General features: G+C 57.2%; 4 protein-coding genes across 9 annotated transcripts in view; 2 read left to right on the plus strand and 2 right to left on the minus strand.

Moving 5' to 3' along the window:
* The first annotated feature begins 690 nt into the window (after nt 1-690).
* LOC102050034 (vasotocin-neurophysin VT) lies at nt 691-5,712 on the plus strand. Its single transcript, XM_005435317.3, has 3 exons — nt 691-4,111; nt 4,652-4,853; nt 5,500-5,712. Exons 1-3 carry the CDS (start codon nt 3,923-3,925, stop codon nt 5,667-5,669), a joined length of 561 nt encoding a protein of 186 aa, XP_005435374.3. The 5' UTR covers nt 691-3,922; the 3' UTR covers nt 5,670-5,712.
* Nucleotides 5,713-8,197: 2,485 nt separating this feature from the next.
* Nucleotides 8,198-10,397, plus strand: LOC102050211 (neurophysin 1). The gene is made up of 2 exons (XM_027799997.2): nt 8,198-8,398; nt 8,588-10,397. The coding sequence occupies exons 1-2, from the start codon at nt 8,279-8,281 to the stop codon at nt 8,855-8,857; spliced, it is 390 nt and encodes a 129-aa protein (XP_027655798.1). The 5' UTR covers nt 8,198-8,278; the 3' UTR covers nt 8,858-10,397.
* Nucleotides 10,398-10,540: 143 nt separating this feature from the next.
* Nucleotides 10,541-13,269, minus strand: MRPS26 (mitochondrial ribosomal protein S26). Its single transcript, XM_055700632.1, has 4 exons — nt 12,886-13,269; nt 12,009-12,146; nt 11,176-11,299; nt 10,541-10,771 (listed from the first exon to the last, which is right to left on the minus strand). Exons 1-4 carry the CDS (start codon nt 13,122-13,124, stop codon nt 10,640-10,642), a joined length of 633 nt encoding a protein of 210 aa, XP_055556607.1. The 5' UTR covers nt 13,125-13,269; the 3' UTR covers nt 10,541-10,639.
* Nucleotides 13,270-18,306: 5,037 nt separating this feature from the next.
* The window catches only part of PTPRA (protein tyrosine phosphatase receptor type A), a 133,832-nt gene continuing 128,986 nt past the window's right edge, over nt 18,307-23,152 (minus strand). For all 6 annotated transcript variants that reach the window (XM_055699510.1, XM_055699493.1, XM_014276924.3 and 3 more), the window contains 6 exons: nt 22,589-22,665; nt 20,918-21,052; nt 20,399-20,524; nt 19,762-19,913; nt 19,308-19,443; nt 18,307-18,632 (listed from right to left, as the gene is read on the minus strand). In XM_055699510.1, the coding sequence (XP_055555485.1) occupies nt 18,558-18,632; nt 19,308-19,443; nt 19,762-19,913; nt 20,399-20,524; nt 20,918-21,052; nt 22,589-22,665 (701 nt within the window). In that variant the 3' untranslated portion in view covers nt 18,307-18,557. The remainder of the gene's footprint in view (nt 18,633-19,307; nt 19,444-19,761; nt 19,914-20,398; nt 20,525-20,917; nt 21,053-22,588; nt 22,666-23,152) is intronic.

Below are 23,152 nucleotides of genomic sequence, written 5' to 3' on the forward strand. Positions count from 1 at the left end.
TCGCTGGCCAGTGACCTCCTGATGTGACGTCTGCATCCCAGCAGGCTGGATTTGGACGGACAAGAGGCAAAGGCAGCACCCCAGCAAATCTTGACATTGGCTGCGCTTCCTTTTCTAAACGAGCATCAAAGCTATTTTTCCATCATGTCACCAAGGCAGAGGAGCATCTTTAACCATGACACTAAAAAAGAAGGTGCTGTGCTCAGCCAGGAGGTGCAGGATTGCTCCTTCCCTGTCAGCCTCCAGCCATTAGCCCACCGACTGGGTGAAACGCTTGTGACAGGCTTGCTCTGTGTGAAGCGCCAGGCAGACGGCCCATCTGGGGGCATGAGCTCACCCAGCCAGGAGAGGGGAGCGCTCCATGGCCAGCCTGACCTGCTTCGAGTCCCCAGCACATCAGCAATGTGTTCAAGAAATTTCTTCTCCACTGCATCCCCCTCCAGCCACAGCAAAGGCAGGGAAATGCACAAAGCAGGGAAAATCTTCCCATTTTCAATGCGGTACCCAATGTCCTCTAATTTATTCTGATTAAATTTTGACCTTGGTGGGCTATGGCAGGGCACCACGACCTCCCTCCTCTCTCCTGCCTCCAGAGGGGCTCTCAAAAACCTCAATAGAAGCTTCAAGGGTAACGAAGCTCCTGCTGCTAACAGAGGGGGCGGGGGTGGGGGTGGGGGGATATACTTGCGGTTTGTCCTGACCATGTGCAAGGATGTGATGGCACGAGGACTGGAAAAATTATCAACATGTCCATGTAGTGAAGGTGCTTTAAAGCTGTGGGTGTAGCCAGAGGGTGTTTTACAGGTGAAGCAGCACAGGAGCGTTGTGGTTCACTGCCGGACACCCCATTTCCCATCATCCCAGTTATTCCCTGATGTGAAAAGAGGTTGGGAAGGGCACAAGCAGTAAAGCCTCGTGGCTGAGCCTCTCTGGCAGCCCCCAGCCCCTTTGCTGAGGGCTAGGCAGAGCCAGGGCTGTATTTTGGCTGAGCAGGAGAGCTGGGGGGTGAGTTTGAGGGTGCTGCCCACTCCCCATGCCTTGGCAGGCCTTTGGGGCTTTCCTTCGCGAGCCGAGGCGAGGTGGGTTATACATAGCAGGCAGCTAACGCTGCCGATTAATGCCATGGCACCTGCCTCGCCCGCCTCGCATGTCGTTAAGGAGATCAGCACTAATGAAGGGGGCTCCTCTGGGGGCCGGGGAAGAGCCTGGGGAAGAGCAGGGACGTGGCAGAGCAAATCTGGTGCCAGGGATGCAGAAAAGGGACCCCTGTGGCTGATAGCAGGAGATCTAGGGCATGACTTTGAGGAGCCCCAAGACATCAGTTAGGGGCTGGGTGTGGGTTGGGGGCCCCAGCATCACCCTGCGGCCATGGCCGGGTACCAGTGAGCATCACTGCCCAGCAAGGATGCTCCCAGCTGGATCTGCCCAGCCTCATGAAAGCCCATCATCCTGAGATCACTTCTCCTATGACTCACCCCAGGTGACCCCAATATCTTCATCCCCAAAACCTCCTTTTTTATGTTTTCTACACAGTTTTTTTGCCTCCCCCTGCTTCCCCCTTCTCACCTCATCCTCCCTTTGATTCCTGTAAGTGATTCTGTGTTGTGGCTGCGGAGCCTTTGCAACTTGGAAAAAACATTTTATTTAACCTTCCTTCACTTTAAAGAGCATAATTACATTTTAATCTCATATTCTGGCGTTATCATTCCAGACACAGAGTCATTTGAATGCAGATCATTCCTAGCTAATGTAATTTTACGATACAGTAATGAAGAGATGGAGCATGAGCATGTAACACCCAATTTAGAGCTGACATTTGGGTTTCTTTTAAAGAAAAGTTTTCCCAGCCGAGGGCTTTTGCGTCCTCCTCGGTCCTGCAACGCAAGTGGGTTTCAGCTCCCGCTGTGAAGGGATGGATTTGGACGGGGAAACGTGGCCAGTGCTAATAATATTGGTCATTAAAGCTGCCCACAGCGGCTCCACGTGGGTGATTCAGCATCTCTGGTGATGGGCACAAGGCAAATTTGGGAACTCAACGCTCCCTTGGTCCCAGGGAGACCTGGCTCAGGGGCTGTGGTTACCTTCATCCCTCTTAGCGGGGAATTACCCTCATTTTACCTATCAAAAATCCCAGGAGTCCCCCAAAACCCAGGACCATCACCTCTGAGGTTGACACACACCTCCAAAATCACAGGGCAGGAGACAGAAGCAGGCTGGGACCCCCAACACTGCAGGCGTCACCCCAAAATAGATGCTTTCCCTTACCTCTGCATGCCTCAGTTTCCCTTGGGTGGTGAAGTGATGCTCTGGGGTTCATCCCGCTCCCACATCCCTTGCTGGTGCCTACAAAACCTCACATGGTGCTCACTTTGCTTTTCAAAGCATTTTGATTTTGCCAGGGTGGATTGCACAGGTTCCTTTGGGATGCTCAAGCAGAGCAGCAGCCCCTTCAGTGCCCCAGCTATCACCGTCCCACCTCGTGCCAACTGGGACTGAGCCAGGCCTGGTGGCTGATCTGGCAGAAAAGGGATGCTAACGAGGGTGAGAAAATGAGGGATGCTGAGGGTGAGAAAATGAGGGATGCTAACAAGGGTGGGGAAAAGCCATGCTCCAGCTACCTGAAGGGATCCCCAGTCTGATTCTTATGGGTCTCTGCTTCAGTTCCCTACCTTTGATGAAGATGAGTTCAGGGTGGGCTGAAGGGTAGAAAACCACCCCAGGGGCTGGACCATGGCTGGCAGCAACCACCCCATTGCACACCCTGTCCCCCGCAGCACCCCAGAACAGCCCCTCCTCATCACCATGAGCCAAGCCCAGAATTTGGGCTGTGGGGGATGCTTGTTAGGCACCTGATTCCCATCTGCATATTAATTTCACATTGCTGAGGTCACCCTTGGTGTTGCTGGAAGGAGGATCTGTGACCAGCATGAATACTCATGGCTGGATGGTGCAGGGCAGGAGGGGTTTGTTGCTGCCGTTTGCCCCATACCAATGTTTCCAACAGCCCATCGGTAACACAAACGTGCTGGGTCTCGGCACGGCTGGGACCTGCTGGTTGCCAACAGGAGGGCTGATGCCAGCCCCAAAGGTGTCTTTTTCATCTCTCCCATTGCTGATGGTTTCTCTGCCTTCTTGTTTTGTGGAGAAAAAGGGGCGGGTGAGTCGTGGGTGGCAATGGTCCGTCCCTTTGGGCCTGGGTTGTGGCAGGGTCCTGCTCTACACCCCACAGCTCTGTGGTCCAGCGCTGCAGCTAAGCCCCTTTAGTTTAGGTGCAGCTTTGTGCAGCCCAGAATTCTTCCCCTGCCCTGACCCCATCACTCCTCTCCCACATCCCCTCCCAAGCTGGCATTCCTCCCCGAAGCTGCATCTTCTGAATGAGCATCCCTGCCCAAATCAGCATCGCTCCCAGACCAGCGTCTTCTGAATGAGCATCCCTGCCCAAATCAGCATCGCTCCCAGACCAGCGTCTTCTGAATGAGCATCCCTGCCCAAATCAGCATCGCTCCCAGACCAGCATCCCCCTGAAACCAGCACCCCTCCCAAAATCCACATCGCTCTCAAACAAACAACCCTCCCAAAACAGCATCCTCCAAAGCAACAACCCTCCCCAAACCAGCATCTTCTGAAGGAGCCCCCCTCCCCAGACCTGCATCCCTCCCCACGAGCTCCCTGGGGTGGCCTGTGCCCCTTGGAGCAGTCCCGGCTCTGGGCAGAGGGGTGAGATTCACCAGCCCTAAGCACTGCCACTTGCGCTCCTGCACTGAATCATCTCAATTACAGATTTGCTTGGATGTGATTTGGGGAAAAAAAAAACAACCCACACACACAACAAAAAAACAACCCAGCCCTCTCCTTCCTCCTCCTCCTCCCCTGGGAAGGGGTGACAGCAGCATAAATAGCAGCTTGCGCAGCACGGGGCCAGATGCAAAGCGAGCGGCAGGGCGGCCGGCTTCCCCTGGCACGCGTGGCACAGCTGCGGGCACCCTCCACCATGGCAGAGCCTTCGCTGCCCCTCTCCTTCCTCTGCCTCCTCGCCTTGTCCTCTGCCTGCTACATCCAGAACTGCCCCCGGGGCGGCAAGCGGGCGCTGGCTGACACAGCCCTCCGACAGGTAGGGGACAGCATGGGGGCTTGGGGGGAGATGGGAGGGGGCTTTCTGGGGGGACATAGCTGCTCCGTGGGGTGCAGAGGCTTCCCATCACCTGCTGGAACACCCAGCTGTGTACGCTCCCTCGGGCAGTGCAGTGCACCCGTTTTTTGGGGAGGGCTAGGGGACATGCCCAAGGGCACACGGTGGGGCGCTGGCAGAGGAATGAGCACCCCAAAAATGCTGTTGTTGCCTCAAGCAATGAATCAAGCTTGGACACAGCAGAGCATCCCTGCTGGAGGGGAGCGGGGGGGACAGGACATGCCCATGGAGCAGGGACAGGGAGGACATGGGGGGCAGCGGGGAGCCCCCAGAGTGGGGCCAGTGTCACAGCACGAGGCCACGCTGCTGGTGGCAGGGGCGAGTTAGTCACACCATGCCAGCGTGACACCTCCAAGGGCTGGCAAAGGTGGAGGAAAGCTTTTCTAATGCAAGAGGGTGCAGGAAGGGTGTAGCCCCCCCTTTTTAGGGTGTATGGGGGACTCAAGCAGCTCCTTCTCCCAGTGCATGCCCTGCGGCCCCGGGAACAGAGGCAACTGCTTTGGCCCTGGCATCTGCTGTGGTGCAGAGCTTGGCTGCTACCTGGGCACGGCAGAGACCCAGCGCTGCGCCGAGGAAGACTACCTGCCTTCACCCTGCCAGGCTGGCGGCCAGCCCTGCGGCTCCGGCGGCCGCTGCGCTGCGCCCGGCATCTGCTGCACTGCCGGTAATGGGGGGTGTTGGGGCGAGGGGGATGGGGGCGCAGAGAGAGGAGTTTTGGGTGTCTTGGAACCATGACGGGGATCACAATGGCACGGGGCAGTCCTCCAGTTGGCCCTCACCTTACAATGGGGAAACTGAGGCACGGAGTGGCAGCAGTGTTGTCTCCGTTTTGAAATAATTTGGGGATAGTTGGATTCAGAGTAGATATAAGGAAGAAATTTGTTATGATGAGGGTGGTGAGACACTGGCACAGGCTGCCCAGAGAGGTGGCAGATGCCCCATCCCTGGAAACATCCAAGGCCAGGCTGGACGGGGCTCTGAGCAACCTGATCTGGTTGCAGATGTCCCTGCCCCTGGCAGGGGGGTGGACTAGATGGCCTTTAAAGGTGGCTTCCAGCCCAAGCTATCCTGATTCTGTGGTAAGGTTTGGGCTCAGAGCTCCTTCCCAAGACACTGCCATGAGGTGTTTCCCAGCCAGGCACACGCAGCCTCCCCGACGTGCCAGCCCAAGCCCAGCCAGCCCCGACTCCCTGTCCAGGAGGGACAAAGCTGCAGCATGAGCTGTGCTGGCCCCAACCCCTTCCCTACCTGAAAATAAACCACTCGTGGTCCTAACCTGTCCCGTCACGACATCTTGCTTTCTGTTGAAGAAACCTGTGCAATGGATGGCAGCTGCCTGGACGAAGGCAGCGACGGGGCTCAGGAGGCGGCGGAGAAGAACCTGACGGTGCTGGATGGCTCGGCCGGGGATCTGCTCCTCAAGCTCATGCACTTGGCGAACCGGCAGCAGCAGCAGCAGGGCAAGCATCCCCTCCTCTGAGCCAGGGCACCGGGCATCCCCTGCCCCCACACCGATCCTCCCACCCCAGCCCTGTAAATACAAGACCCAATAAAAGTCCTCATGCACTGTGGTGGCTTCATCTGGGATGCGGGGGATGGGTCAAGGGGGGCTCCAGGGATCCAGGGGACCCGTCCGGGGCTTGGGGATGGGAGGCATGTTGGAGGCTGGTGGGTCTTCATCCCCCGCCCCCCGCATCAAATCCCAACCCAGCCCCATGCGTTCAGCTCCCATCCATAGTGGTCCTGCTGGGCTGGGTGCAGGATTTGGCCCCATCCTTACAGCACAAAGGGAAAGCAGCGCAGGCAGAGCTGGCCTTCGGGATCTGGCCATCAAGTCTTACCCCAGGAGCCCCAGCAGCACCCATGGGTGCTGAGCCTGCTTGCAGCCCCAGCCCCGGGAGGCTGGGGATGGCTAGGATGTGCCACCGTCATGTTACCTCTTGGCCAAGACCTCTCTTCAGGGTGGATTCAGGGCCTTGTTGCCTTCAGGAGCCAGCACAACAGGCTGCTGCAAGCCACAACTACTAAAAATGATAAAAAGTAAAGGAAAAGCACCCAAACCCCCGCTGCAAGAGCGGAAAGATTTGGGTTCCCAGCTTCACACAGCCCCCCAGGGCTGATCTCATCTTTCCCCACCATCACTCACCAAACTGGTCCCCTTCAGACACCGGTGGGCAGGATCAATCCTCCAGTTGTTCCACCATCAACCCCCAAATCTGGGGTACTGTTACCCCAATTCTCTTCCCATCCCCCTCCCCGGGTCTCTTACCCTGGCGGGGTCCTTGCTCCAGGCTCTCTCCAGGCTGGGATCTGGCCACAGCACAAGGGACAGCTCGTCCTTTATAATGTCCCTGAGGGAGGTGGCACCTTCGGGGAGGTGGAGCTCATCCACACCAGTGGGATCCATCCTGCCCATGTCACCTCCCTGCACCTCCAAGGGGGTGCAGGATTAACCCAGCACCCGGTCCCTGCAACCAGCATCTGATCCCAGCCCTGGGGAGGTGGGCGACTCAAAATCACCCCAAAATCATTGGGAAAAGGGCAGCACACACATGGGTGGGTGACTCCAAACTGGACACCCTTGAGATGAAGAAATCACGCTGTTAAGCCCAGCCCTGGCACTCAGCTTGTCCCAGGGTGCAGGATGTGTCCCGCCCAACTCCTCCTGCAGCAACAGGGATGTGTGGCTGAGCCTGGGTGATGCTCCAGCCAACAGAAGCCTTAGCACTGGGGTGTTGAGGTCCCAAAAAGCACCAGGAGCTGATAATCGGGGTGGTTGGTTTTTTTCCCTACACTTGTCTCCCCAGGTTGCATCCCAGCCCTGCCCACTGGGGTCCAAGCACCCCCAGACCAGCTGCAGGGGCTCCGGGATGGCATTTGCCCCTCCACCCCACCCCACAGCGGGACGGCAGCCAGGGCTGAGCTGCTGGGATGGCGCTGAGCCCCACTTCCACCCCATTAACACGGATCTCGGTGCCCGGCTTGTCCCCAGGGACCCAGACTCACCGGCTGGCTGACCCTAGGTGGGTGACGAGGACCTGGCTGCCCTTGCCACCGGCCACACTAAGTGGCAGACTTTGAAGCAAGCCAGCAGGGATGACAAGAGGTCACGGCTTTCAGGCTCTGGGCTGCATAATTCCCAATTAAGCAGGCGCAGGGAGGGACCGGGGTAATGGTCTCAATAGATGGTTGGATTTGTCTGTGGCAGAGGAATTTATTCGAGCCAGGAAGCTCTTAATTGTGGAAATGAAGGCGAGGGGCTGGGGCGAGCAGGACCCTGCGTGACTGCGTCAGCCCTCGGCCCCAGCCTCAGCGCCCCTTCTCCAGGGGGTCCTTTACCTGTCGACAGCGTGGTTCGGGGCACCGTGTTCGAGCCCCGTGTGCAGCTGTGGGGCAGAAGCAATGGGGAAATTGGGGTGTTAGGCCTTTGCCAAGGAGGTTGGGTGTTTTCAGGCCATTAGATAAAAGCAGGTGGGGACAGGCTCAGTGTCACCATCACTCTGGAGCAGGACAAGCCCAGCGTTGAGCATCCTCCCCCAAAGGCCAGGCACAGACAGGTGGAAAGGACCAACACCGCATTTCCTACCCGAGATCCCATAAACGATCCTGGAGGAAGATACGGGTTTGCTTTCCTCCCACCAGCAGGCACCAAGGGAAGCACAATGCCCCTCTCGCCCCACTCCTGGGTGGATGCAGCTCACCAGGCGATTGGGATGCCTGCCTCCATCCCCACCCAACCCACGCTGGAGGAGTCCCAAATGGGACACGGAGCGACAACCCACAGCTCAGCAGCTCCAAGGGGTTGGCAGTGGAGGGACCCGAGCCCCGAACAGCATCCGCAGCCTCCACAAACATCCCCCCCCGCTGCAGTTGGAGTCATCACCGAGTTAAAAACCAACACTTTGGCCTTGACCTCACATCCTCGACCTCTGGCTATTAGCAGAGCCCTTCGGTGTGGAAAGCAATGCCTTGTGGTTTTTAAGGGAAATGGGTGACGCTGGTGCCGGCATGCCTAAGTAGGAGCTGGCACTATATATACCCAACCACTCGTGGGGATGAGGAGCCGAAAATCTTCCTGACCCCGCAGCCATGCCCTGCAAGGCATTCGCCATCTGCCTCCTGGGGCTCCTGGCTCTCTCCTCCGCTTGCTACATCCAGAACTGCCCTATCGGGGGCAAACGCGCAGTCCTGGACATGGACATCAGGAAGGTACGTCCTGGCGGGCTGGGAGACCTTCTAACTCTTTCCTTTCCTTCTCCCAGCTTTCCCTGAGCCCTCTCAGTGCTCCAGTGGGGAAGATGCAGGCAGAAGGGAGGGAAAGACCAGAGAAAAGGCTTGACCCCAGGTGCTTCATGAAATAACTCTCCACTCCCTTTCCTCCCGTTCTCCCCCATGCAGTGCATGCCCTGTGGTCCCAGGAACAAAGGCCACTGCTTCGGGCCCACCATCTGCTGCGGAGAAGAGCTGGGCTGTTACATCGGCACGTCCGAAACCCTGCGGTGCCAGGAGGAAAACTTCTTGCCGACGCCCTGCGAGTCTGGACACAAACCCTGCGGCAGCAGCGGAGGGAGCTGCGCGGCCCCCGGCATCTGCTGCAGCAGCGGTGAGAGCAGCACCAGGGCTGTGTCCCACCTGGGACCCTGGTCAGCGGGGTCCTCACACATGTGAGGGACCTCAGGGCTTCGATGTAAACCTGGGAGGGGAGGCTGCCCAAGGGACCGTCTTTGTCCCATCCGTCCCCCCAACAGCCAGGGCCACTCCACTCAGGGCAGACTTGATCCTAACCCCCAGGGAAGGCGCGAACAGACTGTGAGGTTTCACGGAAGGGGAAAGCAGACAGTAACCAAATTCAGGGGACTGAGCAAGCAGCAGGACACCTGTGGAGGCTTCAGGGAAGGAGGAAAGTGGACAGCAATGGATTTAGGGGGTTGAGCAAGCTGCAGAACACCCAAGCTGCATGGCAGCTCAGGCTCCCTCCTGCTTCAGTTACAGTTTGCCATAAATCCCAGCCTCTTCCCCAAGTCAGATGCTGCCAGAGATCCTGCTCCATATCCTGAGGAGCTACAGGGCACAAAGCGAACACGACCTTGCCTGATGTTATTAAAGAAACAACGCCAGAGGTGGGGGATGGGGGGGTGTCTCTGAAGGCTGGTTCCTGACACCTTGTTTCATGCGGTGCCTTCTCCTTTCTCTCCCCATGCAGAGGGCTGTGTGGTTGACTCATCCTGCGACCAAGAAATGCTGTTCACGTAGACCACTGGGGAAAGAAGAACCTGCAGGATCCCTTATCTATCAAGCTGTACCAGCCCCGCATCAGGCCGAGAACAGACAAGCCAAGGTCTGTGACTCAGATTTAAGTGATGATCTTCATCAGAAATAAAACTTGTACAGAAAAACAAGAAAAGAAGTCTATATGTTTTTTGTGCACTTGCATGGTTTAGGTGCAGACACGGGGGGGCTGGCTGGAGAGAAAAAGTCTTTTTAGGAAAGCGCAGATTAAAAGAATTTAAGGTCAATGCTCACAGCTGGTGTTTTACCCGAGTGAGGGAGGGCACAGGGACCTGCTGTTAGCCTGCCTGGCCTCTGCTGAACCACAGCAAACTCCAGGCTGGTGTCAGGCAGCACAAAGCCAGTGGTTTTAGGGCACAGTTGAGAGAGCAGCTTGGTCTGCAAGACCACCATAAGCCAGTGCCACCAAAGAGGACCCAAATTAGTTATTATCTACAACTTAAGCCCCAGGTGATGAGTAAAATAAGGCTGAGGGGGAGAAGAGAAAAGGAGACCCACAAAGCCAGTGTCATTTAGATGTTCTCTGCACATTTTCTCATTTAGCCACACCAACAGATGTGCAAAGGGGGATTTAAAGTGTGAACAGGAACAAAAGGTCCCACCACCATGGCAGAAAACAGAGAAAAAACAAATTTGCTCCCCCAACAAGAAACGGCGGAGGGTCAGGGTTTCCTACAAAGCCATTCAGACCTCGTTTTCTTTCAAAAGCATCTAGAGGGGTCAACATGCAAGCAGAGCCAGGGCTACAGCAAGGAGCTCAGAGCCAGGATCTGCCTCAGGACTGTTCCCGCTTCCCGCCTGAACGCTTCAGGTGAAGGCAGGAGGGATCCAAACATGTGGGAGGTGGAACTGCAAAGAGTCAGAGCAACGGGCACACCAACACCCGCAGCTTCTCAGGCAGTTCCACTGCTGCCTCGCAGGGCTGAGAGACTGCCAGTGCCTCTGCCTCTCCTGCTTGCTTCTCCCTCACCCTCCTCCACGCATGCTTTAACCCTTCAGCAGAACCACAGTCAGATCCGCAGGCTTTAACCCTTCAGCAGGACCACAGCCAGACCAGCAGGCTTCCTCCACCAGTTCCGTGGTCAATTTATTCATTAAAAAGAAGAAACTGACTGGTGCCTCTGGACAGAAACCAGGCCAGCACCCCTCCATCCCATGCCACTAAGACAACACTGTCCGTTTGACGATCCGCCCGTCCTTGTCGATGGCGAAGTTGTAGTTGCGAGGGTTGTCCAGGCACTCCTCAATCCGTGCCTCCAGGTTCTCAGGGGTGATGAACGTTTTGGCTTCCTCCTGAACGAAGGACAAGTACCGGCTCTTAACACGTGGTAGTGGAAGAGTCGCTATGGGCAGCGCATGAGCTGCAGGTGCCTGCAGAGCTCACAGACCTCCAAGAGAGCCTAAAATGCCACCAGCATCGCCGGGACCCCAGCAGGAGCCGAGTTCTGAACAAGGAAACCTTTGTTCTCTCCCTCAGGATTATTCCACCCTGTTTTCAGAGCTCTCACTCAACCTCTATCCCATCCACACGCTGTCAACACTTCTGGAAGGTGCTAACGCTTGTGTTCCCAGCTACCAATATAAAAATCTTTTAAAAATAAGCCTGTAGTTTCCACATCGCTCCCACAGGCTGCCATTGAGCCCCTCAGAGGGGCTGCTGGCAGCACACTCCCCAAGGAGGCACCAGCTGCTCTCACCTGCAGTTGCAGAATCTCCTGCTCCTTCTCCTTCAGGAAAGCCTCCATCACCCTGGCCTTGTTCTCTGCAACCCGCAACTTCTTCCTCTTCTGTTCTTCCTCTTCTTTCCTAATTCTTTCCTCTCTGCCACATGGAAAGGAAAACAAAACAACACAGCTTTGGTGAATGCTCACGCTCTGCACGGTGGTGCTTCGGTGAGATGTGCTAATCCCTTGGGATGCAAAGCTGCCAAGCTCAAGCGCAGCCACAACCAACAGGAAGGAGCAGAGCAGCTACGCTGGGGAAAAGCAGCCACGGAGACAAAGAGAATCCCCCTCCTCCTGTGAGAGAAAAATTGATGCAAAACTTAATGAAAAAGCTTTCCAACAGGCTGGCATTGCCACAGCGCTGCGGACCTGAGCCCCAGCAGGGTCTGGCTCCGTTTGGCAGCTTCAAGTCAGCGCATGCAATGCCACCGGCAGGAGCTGGATGCAGGAGCTCAAGTGCTTTGTGCCTTTAACCTCCTCCTGCTTTCAAGATTCAGCAGACACTGATTTTCTTGGAAGCATCAACAGGCTCCCTGGGGGTGGCATAGGAGGGAACATGGAGAAACTGATCCCCCCATGACACCCATCGCCGTAGAGAGCGGGAGGCTGTCCAGAGCTCAGTAACACCCCTCAGCAGCGAGAAATCTAGGAACGCGACCGCTGCGTAGGCAGATTTATTTTAAAAAGGTCAAACTTTAGGTCAAGTGTCTTTGTAAAAATTAGCCTGACTAATTGACCCAGGTGTTGAATTTAATTATGCATAAGCAAAAGCCAGAGCTGAGCAAGAAGGTGGTGTCCCGGCTGACCTGCGTGCCCGCTGCCGGGCATTCTCCTCCTGATTCCAAGCCATCAGGCGCTGGTGCTCCTCCCTCAGCTCCGCCGAGTCCTCCTGGGCCAGCAGTGCCTCCCGCTTCTTCTGTAGCACCTCAGCCCTAAACTCAGCCCTGCCAGGAAAGGCTGCTGAGCTCCTGCCTGTGGCCAGGTGCCAGGGGGCTCTGATGCACCTGCCCCATAGCAGAGCCAGCCCCACCACCCTGCCCTTCCCCTGCCCCACAGTAACCTGGGGTCTAGCCACCCACGCTCCGAAGCAGCCCCAGAGCCCCCATATCTCCCCTGCCCCACAGCCAGCCCTCTCCCTCACAGCTGCCCAACAGGAAACCCCCAACCTACCTCTGCCCCACAGCAGCCACCAATGGTCCCAAGCCCAACCCTCCCCTGCCCCACAGCAACCCCACAGCCCTGTACAGAGCCCACCTCTGCCCCACAGCAGCCCCGCAACCCTGCACCCAGCCCCTGCCCCACAGCAGCCCCGCAACCCTGTACCCAGCCCCTGCCCCACAGCAGCCCCGCAACCCTGTACCCAGCCCCTGCCCCACAGCAGCCCCGCAACCCTGTACCCAGCCCCTGCCCCACAGCAGCCCCGCAACCCTGTACCCAGCCCCCTGCCCCACAGCAGCCCCGCAACCCTGTGCCCAGCCCCTGCCCCACAGCAGCCCCGCAACCCTGTACCCAGCCCCTTGGGCCATAGCAGCCCCGTTCTCAGAGGCACAGCCAGGCCCCCAACCCTCCGCTGCCCCACAGCAACCCCACAGCCAGTCCCCTACCCCACAGCCCCACACCCAGCCTCCTGCCCAGCACCCTGACCCTCCCTGCCTCACAGCGGCCCCAGCCGCCTGTGAGTACCGGAGGGCGCCGAGGACCAGCCGGTGCTGCCGGTACCGCTCCTTGACCACCAGCAGCTCCTCGGGGTCGACAGGCGGCGGCACCTTCAGCCGCGACGCCTTGGACTTGGCGGGAGGATCGTGCCGCGTCTTGCGGCCCCGTGCCGGGACCAGCCGCGGCCCCCAGGCAGCCCCGGGAACGGGGCCCAGCGGGGCCCCCAAGCCCAGCGCCGGGCGGCAGCGCCTCAGCGCCCGCAGCATGGCGGCGGGCGGGCTCCGGGCCGGACGTGACGTCAGCGAGCGCCCCGCCCCGCCCGCGGGGCACTGTGGGAAAGGGCGCGCGGGAGCAGGGCCTGACGGGAAATGTAGTGCGGGGGGCGGACACGGCGCCCACGGAGCCCACGGCACCCACGGGGCACGGACCCCCACCCACGGACATGGATACCCCCGGGACACAGAATCCCAACGGGACACGGTACCCACGGACACCCTCCCCCCCCCCACCCCGGGACACGGAACTCCACAGGCACGGCACCACCACGGCAGTTCCCACGGACACAACACCCCCCCCCGGGGCACGGCACCCCCACGGACCCCCCCCACAGGACACGGCACCCACGGGACACGGAGCCCACGACAAACACCCTCTCACCGGACACCAAGCACACGAGACACAGCCCGCCCGCCCGCCCCCCCCCGCGGGACAGACACCCCGCACCCACCCACGCGGGACGAAGCCCCCCGCACCCCACCACCCCCCACGCAGGACACAGGTCCCTGCACACCCAGCCCCCCGCCCCCCCGCCCCGCCCCCGGCGCAGCGCTGCGCTCCAGCTCCCCTCGCGCCCCTTTATTGCCCGCTCCCGCGTGGGCGGGTCCCGCGTGGGCGGGGCGGGGCCGCTCGCGCCCCGCTCAGCAGCAGCGGCTCCTGGCGCCGGGGGGGGAACACGGAGTGGGGCGGCAGCGCCGGGGGGGGGGCGGGACCTGCGGGAGAGCGGCGCCGTGGGGGCGGGGCGGGGGGAACACCGCGGGAGGGTAACGTTGGGGGGCGTAATCTATAGGGGTAATCGGGGGGGTAAATCGAGGGGGGTATAATCGGGGGCGGGGGGCTAAATCGAGGGGGGATAAACGGGGGGCTGGGGGGATAATCCAGGGAGTGTAATTTGTTGGGGGGGGGTAACACGGGGGGGGGATAAATCCGGGGGGGGAAATGTGTGGAGGGGGTGTCAGCGGGGTAGGGGGGGAGCCCCGGGGGGGGTCAGTTGGGAGGGGCATCACCCCGGGGGGGGTGTCACTCCGGGGGGGGATCAGATGGGGCGGTCACCAAGGGGGGGGATCAACCGCGGGGAGGGGAGGAACTCCCCGGGGGGGGGAACCAGACTGGGGGGGGGGAGGGGATTCAGACTGGGGGGGTGACCCTGCGGGGGATCAGATCAGACAGGGGAGTCACCCCGGGGGGGATCAACCGGGGGAGGACGGATCAACCCGGGGAGTACGGGGGGGGAATCATCTCGGGGGTGAGGATCAGATTTGGGGGGGGGGGGGATTCAGATTGGGGGGATGACGCCGGGGGCGAATAGATCAGCCAGGGGGGACCAGATGGGGGGATCACACCGGGGGGTCAACCCGGGGGGAGGGGGGATCAGCCCGGGGAGGAGGGAATCACCCCAGGGGGGTGAGATCAGATCGGGGGGGATCAGATTTGGGGGGGATTCAGACCGGGGGGGATGACCCCCGGGGGGAACAGCTTAGCCAGGGGGGATCAGGCGGGGCGATCACCCGGGGGGACCAGGCGGGGGAATCCGGCGGGGGGCGAGCGGGGCCGTACCTGCGGGGCCGGGGCGGGGCCGGGGTCGCGCTTGCCCCCCGGGTACCAGCCGTGGGACCAGTGCTGCGCGCGGCAGGGCGGCACGGCCGGCAGCAGCAGCAGCAGCAGCAGCAGCAGCGGCAACGCGCGGGGCGCCATGGCCGGCTGGAGGGCGCAGGGTCCCTGTCCCACCGGCACCCAGCGGGGGGGCGCAGGGTCCCTGTCCCACCGGCACCCAGCGGGGGGGCGCAGGGTCCCACCAGCACCTGCCCAGGGAGGGGCTGCGGGGGGGCTCGCTGGTGGGGATGCTTGAGGGATGAGCACCCATGGGTGCTGTTGAGAGCGGTGGGGATCAGTGAAGATGAGCACCCCATGGTCTTGGCTGGGGTGGGGTGGGCATGGAGAAGTGGAGGGGATGAGCACCCATGGGTGGGCTTTGGGGTGGGTTCAGGGATGGAGAAGCAGAGGAGCTGAGCACCTCAGGGTGCCGCTGGCGTTGGGGTCCAGCATGGACAGACCCCCAGGGGTGCCATGAGGGTCTGATTCGGGGTGAACAGCCCCACATGCCGCCCACCCCGGGGTCCCTGCGTGCTGCCAGCACCCCCCACCCAGCACCCTGCTGCCGGGGCAGCCTCACCTGGCCAGGTGGGTGACGGTGGCAGTGGTGGCCGGCTGGAGCAGTGGCTGGGCCAGGCTAGGCACCACTATTTGTAGGACTTGGTGTCGGTGACGTTGGCCCCGCCACCACTCCCACAGGGGACCGTGACCTCGCTGATGGCGCTGGCCTCCCCATGCCAGTGCCCGTCGCATCCTGTCCCCCCCGCCCCCCTCCCCTTGGCACCAGGGGACAGTGGCCCGATATCCGTTTTTTTAGGGGGTGTGTGTCTGTCCAGCTGAGCCTGCTCTGGCTTGTCACCGAGATCTGGGGAGGGTGGGGGGCTGGGGACACCCAGGAATGGGCTCATTTCTAGACGCAGCTCCTGGTGGCTGGGAAAAGGCCGGATCCAGCCCAGATGATCCCAGCTCCACAGACGATGTGCCCAGGAGCTGCTCTGCAGCCCCCAGGGATGCTCCTGGGGAAGCAGGAGGGGGCAAATTCTCCATTTCTCAGTTTCCCCACCCAGCCCCAGTTTCAGCGTTTCTCCCCCCATTTCAGGTTCATGGCCCCCAGATTGGGGCTGCGGGCTGGGAATGACTGTGCGGTCCTAAGTCCCTGGCGTGGGGATGCGACAGAGCCCACGAAGGGGATGGGATTTAGGCAGGATCTGGCCCTGGATTATCCCACAGCTGCTTCTGCCTCTGCTATTTGCAGTGGGATGCGGTGGCAGGATGGGGCCGCAGCAGATGCTGTACCAGGGCACCCCTGCCGCCCTGAAATTCCTCCATCCCTGCAGCGATCCCAGGGAGGAAGGAAAAAGGGGGAAAACCTCATTAGCGGAGCAGCCAGCACCCGGCGGATGGAGGGATGGGGGTGCGTGGGGTGGTCTGTGTCCCTGGGGTGAGCATCTGCAGTGGGTGGGTGTGCGTCTCCCCCATCCCAGGAGGGTCCCCATTTCTTTCGGGGTCACCACATGTATTTGTGAGAGTGACTGACAGCTTTGGCTGAAAGCCCCCCAGAATTCAAGAGTTAAAGTTTATTAACAAAGTGATGATGCAGGGGTTCAGGAGGGGGTGATGAAGCAGGGATGATGGCAGCAGCAAGGTCATTTTAGGGGAGTGTTTTGGGTTGCTGGGGGGTCCCCTTGCCTGCATGCCCCCACCCCCCAGGAAATCCTGCCTAGATGGAAAAGCTATGCTGGAAAACTCGGATACCCTGACTCATAGGGTGGCTTGTCCCATGTTTTCCCAGATTTCAGCCTCACGTCCCCTGAGTTTTCCCTTGGCTGGGCAACGACGTCACTGTCCCCGAGCCCTGCTGCCTCCCTGCGCCCCTGATCCCCACCTCGGGTGCCCAGCTGAACCTTGGGGTGAAACCTCTCCAAACCCAGTTCTCCCAGCGCCTGCAGCAGGGGATGGAGCTCCCCCAGTCAACCAGGGCACGTTCCCCTCTGCTGCAGGAGGAAGGTGTTTCATCAAACACCTCTTTATAAAAAAAAATAAATTAAAATCAACCATATTAACCTTTTTTTTTTTTTTTTTTTTTACTATAGAAAGTGCTGCACCCCTGTGTCCTCAGGACCTTTCTTTACCCTTTTTTTGACCCTTTGGACCCTTCTTTGTGCTCTGGCCCATCACCAGCATTATATTTTTCTTCTGGGAGAGGAATGATGAAACTCGGCTGTTATATATTCCCTTCTTCTTGGATAACCCACATTCATCTCCATGATGGAGCCTCCACTGGGGGTGTGGGGTGTGTGGGTGCAGGGGAAGAGAGGAAAAACCTCTAGACCTGTCCGGAGGGTGGCAAGAGCAAGCTCTGGGCTGGAGAAGTGTCTCACTTGGCTTTAAAAACCAGTGAGTGCTTTAGCAGTGACCATCTGGAGACCTTCTTGAGGTTTTAGACTGTAAGAGGGTAGGTGGAGATTGGACACAAGGAAGAAATTCGTTATGATGAGGGTGGTGAGGCGCTGGCACAGGCTGCCCAGAGCAGCTGCGGATGCCCCATCCCTGGCAGTGTCCCAGGCCAGGCTGGACGGGGCTTGGAGCAACCTGGGCTGGTGGCAGGTGTCCCTGCCCATGGCAGGGGGCTGGGACTGGGTGGACTTGAAGGACCCTTCCAACCCAAACCGTTCTGTGATTCTATGATCTCTTGAGATGCCAGAAGAAATAATCTGAAATCTCCTCCAGCATCTAGGGGTGGAGGTACCCCGGTCCAAGGAAGGACCTACAGCACACTGTCAATTGGAAATAGCTCCAAAATTTTTCTTCAACTGCTGTTACAGACCAAGAAAAGAGAAGGGTCTGGGTGGTACTTAAGAGACACAACAGGTGAGAACACAGAGCTTGGACCACATGGAGCTACTTTCTTCTTCAGCCAGAGCCCCCAGACCCCAGGCAGCATCATCCCTCGCTGCTGGGAGCCGGCAGCTACTGCTCCCTCCTGGAAGGGACCAGTGGGAACGGCAGGGCCACTGGGAGCATCCTCGGCTCAGGGCCACCAGGGCCCGGCTCCCACCCCAATCCCCGCGGCAGGTCTACAGTCCGGCACCAAACACATGGACGTTTCCTTCAGGGAGCAAAAATCCTGTTGTTTTTCTGAGGTTTGGTTTTTTGGGTTGAAATCCCAACAGTTGCTGCTGTGGTCAACACAGTTTCCAATCCAGCAGCACGAGGTGGCGTGACCCTGAAGGAGGAAACTTTTTTTTGCTTTTGATACAAAAATTAGGGTATTTGTATATATACACACACACAGAATAAACACTTTTTTTTTTCCTTCTTTTTTTTTAAAAAGAGCTGACCAGCAGAAAAATGTGAAACCTGCAGGTTCGGAAAAGCTTGTGCTTGTGGGGTCATGGTTTGTTGGGGTTTTTTCTTTCTTTTTTTTTCAGATGAGAGCCAGGATATCTTTTTCTTCTTTTTTTTTTTTTTTTTTTTTTTTTTTAGAAAAAAGGCTTTTCTCCCTCAAGAAAAAAAAAATTTACAAACAAAAAATAACAGCCTGTATCGACTCTCCAGAAGAGAGATGGTATGACAATATTAATCCAAACATCACGCTATTTAATTCCCCAATAAAACATTGGAAAAAAAGGAGCCAACAGTATCTGCACTAACACTTTGCTACATATAAAATCTCCAGCTAATATGAAGCTTATGGTACCAACCTCTAAAACAGTTAAGATATATACACATATTTTTTTGGGGGGTATATTAACAAACAGAATATTACAAAATATTAAAGAAGGCAACTCTTCTGTCATTTGTTTCAGGGTGTGGATTTTTCTTTTTCTTCACTTGAAGTTGGCGTAGTCTGAGAAGGCGTCGATATATTCCTGCACCACCTTGTAGCAGAATTCGTACTGTTCCTGTGGGGTTCAGGGAGAGCACAGCGTTAGACCAAGAAAAATTCACACCTGAGACATAATTTGATGCCTCATGGTCTGCAGCAAGCTGGGACCATGCATAGCAGGGTTCCTCAGCCCAGACTGAGGGCAGGAGCTGGATTCCCGCCCATCCGGTCCCACCTCCTCCGTGCCCCCCAGAACTGGGCTGCCCATCTTGCTGGGGTGCCATCAGCAAAAGAAACTCTGCTTTTCCCTTCCTCTCGAGGTCCTATTTTGATGCCAAAAGACTTTTTTTAAATCCCTTCTTGTAAGACCCCACCTAGTCCTGCCTGCCTTTTTCCTCCCTGCCATGCTGCATGCCCAAGCCCGTGCCACAGCTGCTCCAGGACAGGTTTCCAGGCTCCTGGAGCCCGTAAGTATGTGGGCTGTGGCTGAGGACACCTCTGAGGAGACTCCTACAGCTTGTGTCAGTGCTCAAAAGGGGCTTGATGCCTTCAGCTGGCCAAGCTCTACTCTTCCAGATGTCCTATCAAGAGGAAGGGGCGACACCTCCTGACCCACCTCCCTTCCCTACTCTTTCATGGAGAGAGAAAACCTTCAACTGAGGAAGTTTTTGTTCCACGTTGAGTCCCCAGCCCATTCTTGCTGGGGTCTGGGGTGGCAGGAGGAGTGTGGGATGTGCTCCGCTGCACTTACCAGTGTCTGCACCATATGTGGCCTCTGTAGTCTTAAACTCTTCACTGTCTGAAAGACGTCGAGAATCCCTTCTGCCTTCACCCTTTCCAGGACAGTGCTCAGTGCACAGAAGGTGCCTGTTCTTCCTGCTCCAGCACTGGCAAAGAGAAACCAGAAGGTAATGGAAGCTGTCTGTCCTGGCCATGCTGGCTTTGCTCAGGGGGCAATCCATAGGGGAACGACCGCACAACTGGAGGAGCCAATTGTCCTGCCCCAGGCTCTCCCACTTTAGCTAGGACATGCTCTACAAGAGCGAAGCCTCTTTGCTTAGCCAAGCAGGAAAACCCTGTACCACATCTGCCTGGGCTGCTCCTGCTCACCCAAGTCTTCTCAGGGACCTCTGACCATCTCCCAGGCTCCTTGTAGAGCAGATCCCCTTGGAGGGGTGGCCGCCCCTGCTCCACCTGGGCTTTACCTGCAGTGCACAGTGATCGGGTGGTTGCCAGACTGCTGCTGCTGCTTCTGCACAGCTGCAATGATGTTGATCATTCCCTTCCCATCCCCGGGGATCCCAACTTCTGGCCAGCCATGGAAATGAAACTGCCGAATCTGTCGGCTCTTGTTTTCCTGGTGGAAGAGCACAGCTCAAGGTCAGTAAGTTGGTGGGAGACCCATATGAAACCCACCAGCTCAGGGCTTTAGGAAAACTGTCTGCTTAGGAAAGCTGTCTGCTTGTGGAGGGGAGGCATTCCCGTGGCACAGAGCAGGGCAGGGTGTGGGGAACGGGGAGCAGGGGGGAGGCTGGGTGGAGGGCACAGGCGCAAGGCAGAAGGAGGATGAGGGCTGCTGGGTGGCAGCAGGACAGCAGGGCTCGATGCCAAGCAATCAGCAGCACAGGAACTCTCAGAGGTGGGAGGTAAGCATAGGGAACAAGGTGGGATTGCAAGGGATGGATGCTTCTTTGGGATGATGGGGTGATGGAGCTGAAAATGCCAGAGGGAAAGTTCAGCACTTGCAAGAGGAATCACAAAGCACCATAAACATCAGCGAGGGTTAATGACAGCCAAACCCAAGAGTGCTCCAAGCTCCCCGTAGGGAGGCCAGACTCTTACCCTGGTGTTCGTTACCAGCAGGTCCCGCACCGTATAGCTCTCACACTCCTCCTCTTTTTTCAGCTCCACAGTGATGTCTCCATAGGACACGGAGCCGTCAGATGGCCAGTACTGGGCACACTTCTCCTGAGAAAGTATTACAGGAGGAGACAGGGTGAAGACCCCGTATTTTTCCCATGGGCTTGAATTGAAGAAGTCTCTTCCTGGGGCTGGCAGCTGCCAAAAACCAGGTGGGATCCCACAGGCTTGCTTCAGAGAGAAGCTGCCTGCTGCACCCAAAGGTGCTTTGAGAACAGAGGGTCCAGACTTGATTTATTGAACACTTTCCCACCCCGGGTCTACAAACAACTGGCCTCTTTGCATTAGAAGCAGAGGCTGAAATAAATTTCCTGCCAGAGAAGGGGTGAAATAGCACCCAATGCGTGTGGCACTGGCAGTGCTGCAGCTGTCGGGACATTTTAAGGGGTTGTACTGATTTATTTTGCAGGTGCTTAAATGCAGCTATCCCTGGGCATGTACCTGGCCTCTCTCCTCCAGCTCCGTTAGCATCACTATGGAGCAGGATTTCCACTCCCAGATCATCCTCCAGAAGTCCTCTATCGTGTGCTGCAGTGGTCCTTGGCTGGCGATATAGGAGTCCTTCTGGCGATAACCCTGCAATTTGAAAACAGCGTCAGCGGTGAATCAGCAGCGCCTGGATGCTGCGAGCAGTGGGGGGAACGCTCTTGGACACAGTTGGGTTACCAAGCTCTGTTAAATTTTGGGAGCATCATGGCTGTCCGTGCGAATGACCACAGCCTAGGCAGAGAAACCTGCTGTCACGGTGGGCTGTGTCCTCACGCATGGGCATTACCACACCGCTGCTCGGCAGCTGCATCACCGGTGCTCTACTGTGGTAAGATCTATGTTTTTAAAGAAATGCAGCGGCACGAGGATCATATCCCCTACACATGCACGACCTCATCCATCTGGTGAAGGAAGAACTGGGTTTCCAGCATTCCTGAGCAATGTTGCAAAGTCCAAGTGCTGGGAGCAGAGCCCTGCCGAAGCTCCGAGTACTTCAGGTATGACTTTTACCAGGGATTTTTGGAACTAAGCAAAACCAGAGAGAACTAGATGATCTTTAGGGTCCCTTCCAACCCAACCCATTATATGGGCTATGATCTATGAAAACCAGCAGTAAAACTGGGTGACTCTTCCACAAGCGCTTCTGTTTCCAAAAACCTCCAACGTTCCCCTGTGCCCTTGCTGCAGATTGTGGCTAAAGATGCTTCGTCATTTGGAGCTTGTTGTTTAAGCAAAGTTAAGCAGAGCAGGAAATTGAATCTGCAACAAAAATTGCTTACGTGACATTTAAGCTTTCTGATCTCGATGCAGAACAAGGCAGCTGCTCCCGGCTGTGTTGCGTCGGATGCTCAGGCAGCCAGAGCAACCCGTGGGGACGCAGCAATGGAGATTTCAGAGAGCAATTAATTTCGGATGTTATATCTGGGAATAAGTTGGTTTTACTAGTTCAACCCATGGCAGTAATTTCCCTTTGGGGGAAAAAAACCTCCTGCCATTAGGAGATGAAAATAGAAATTGGGCTAGAAAAGAGCAAGGCTCTGTCAGTCAGCCAGCACTGGCATCACTCACAAAGATAAATACTCATACGAGATGCCCCGCTGAAGTCAACAGGATTACTCACGAGAAAAGGATGTGCAATCACTTACCTCCTCCTTAGAGTGAGGAAAGCACTTAACCTCTCTGCCTTGCCTCCTCCCGTCACCCAGACAGGTATAATGGGATTGACCCGTTTTTTCTCAAGGGTTTTGGGATCTGTGTATTGCTCCATTACCTAATCTAGCGCAAGTTTTCTAACCAAATGAATGGTGCTGTACAGCAATCATTTCCACAGCTACGTGCATCTGCTTCTCCAAAGCCATCATCGGAGCCCAGAGACAGAGAAGTGAGGCCAGGATTTGGAGGCTCTGCTCAGGCTCCAGCTCTCCTCTCCCACCATCCGTGGGTCACAAGGAAACTAGTGGGTTTCTTGGAGAAAGAAACCAGCACCACCCAGTGACACAAAGCAAAGGCAGGTGGAAAGAGCCTTATGAAATCCTGGGCTGGGACAAATCCTTTTCCATAGGAAGCAGCATGAGGTAGAGTTTCCATTGGGAGAAGATGGAAAGAATACTAAAGAAGACTCACGTCAATGAAGGAGGCGTTTACATAGTCTGTGTTCTCTTCACCTCTCTTCACTGGAATGATTACTCGGTTGAACTCATCTGAAACAGAAGTGAAATGATCTGAGTTTTGGGGAACACCTTCAAAGCACGGTTCCTTGATAACCATGCATGGCCTCTAGCTAGGATGTCACCAAGCCCTAAGTGAGAGGACAGAGATACAAGAAGGAGAGCCCTGTGGTTACAGCACCTGACTGGGACAAGCAGACTCAGTTCTGCCTTCTGCCATGCCCTGGTTTGGGGGAGAAGCAGATGCTGAGGACTCCATGTGCAGGATCTGCTTAAAACAGGGACTCCTCCCTCAAGGCAGAAAGCCTTGGCAGCATACATCTGCTGAGGAAGTCATGGCAGGGACAGGGCAGAACGAAAGCAAGAAAGCCCCAGGGGCAGCGTTGCATTTGGGCATGTAAACCCACCTGCCCTTGACTCTGCCCTGTCCCTTTATGCTACCCCTGCTTGAGAAGCGGTTGAACCAGATGACCTCCAGATGTTCCTTCCAACCTCAGCCAGTCTGTGACTCCATTACTGT

Source organism: Falco cherrug, chromosome 1 (assembly GCF_023634085.1).
Source record: "Falco cherrug isolate bFalChe1 chromosome 1, bFalChe1.pri, whole genome shotgun sequence".
Classification (NCBI taxonomy): domain Eukaryota; kingdom Metazoa; phylum Chordata; class Aves; order Falconiformes; family Falconidae; genus Falco; species Falco cherrug.

Bases quoted from the DNA above. Each gene is read 5' to 3' on its own strand.
- MRPS26 (XM_055700632.1), bottom strand. From the start codon at position 13,124: ATGCTGCGGGCGCTGAGGCGCTGCCGCCCGGCGCTGGGCTTGGGGGCC. The intron at 12,147-12,885 runs GTACTCACAGGC...CTTTCCTGGCAG, and splicing joins CTGGTCCTCGGCGCCCTCCG to GGCTGAGTTTAGGGCTGAGG. The intron at 11,300-12,008 runs GTCAGCCGGGAC...TCCATGTGGCAG, and splicing joins GCCCGGCAGCGGGCACGCAG to AGAGGAAAGAATTAGGAAAG.
- LOC102050211 (XM_027799997.2), top strand. From the start codon at position 8,279: ATGCCCTGCAAGGCATTCGCCATCTGCCTCCTGGGGCTCCTGGCTCTC. The intron at 8,399-8,587 runs GTACGTCCTGGC...TCCCCCATGCAG, and splicing joins TGGACATGGACATCAGGAAG to TGCATGCCCTGTGGTCCCAG.
- LOC102050034 (XM_005435317.3), top strand. From the start codon at position 3,923: ATGCAAAGCGAGCGGCAGGGCGGCCGGCTTCCCCTGGCACGCGTGGCA. The intron at 4,112-4,651 runs GTAGGGGACAGC...TCCTTCTCCCAG, and splicing joins CTGACACAGCCCTCCGACAG to TGCATGCCCTGCGGCCCCGG. The intron at 4,854-5,499 runs GTAATGGGGGGT...TTTCTGTTGAAG, and splicing joins CGGCATCTGCTGCACTGCCG to AAACCTGTGCAATGGATGGC.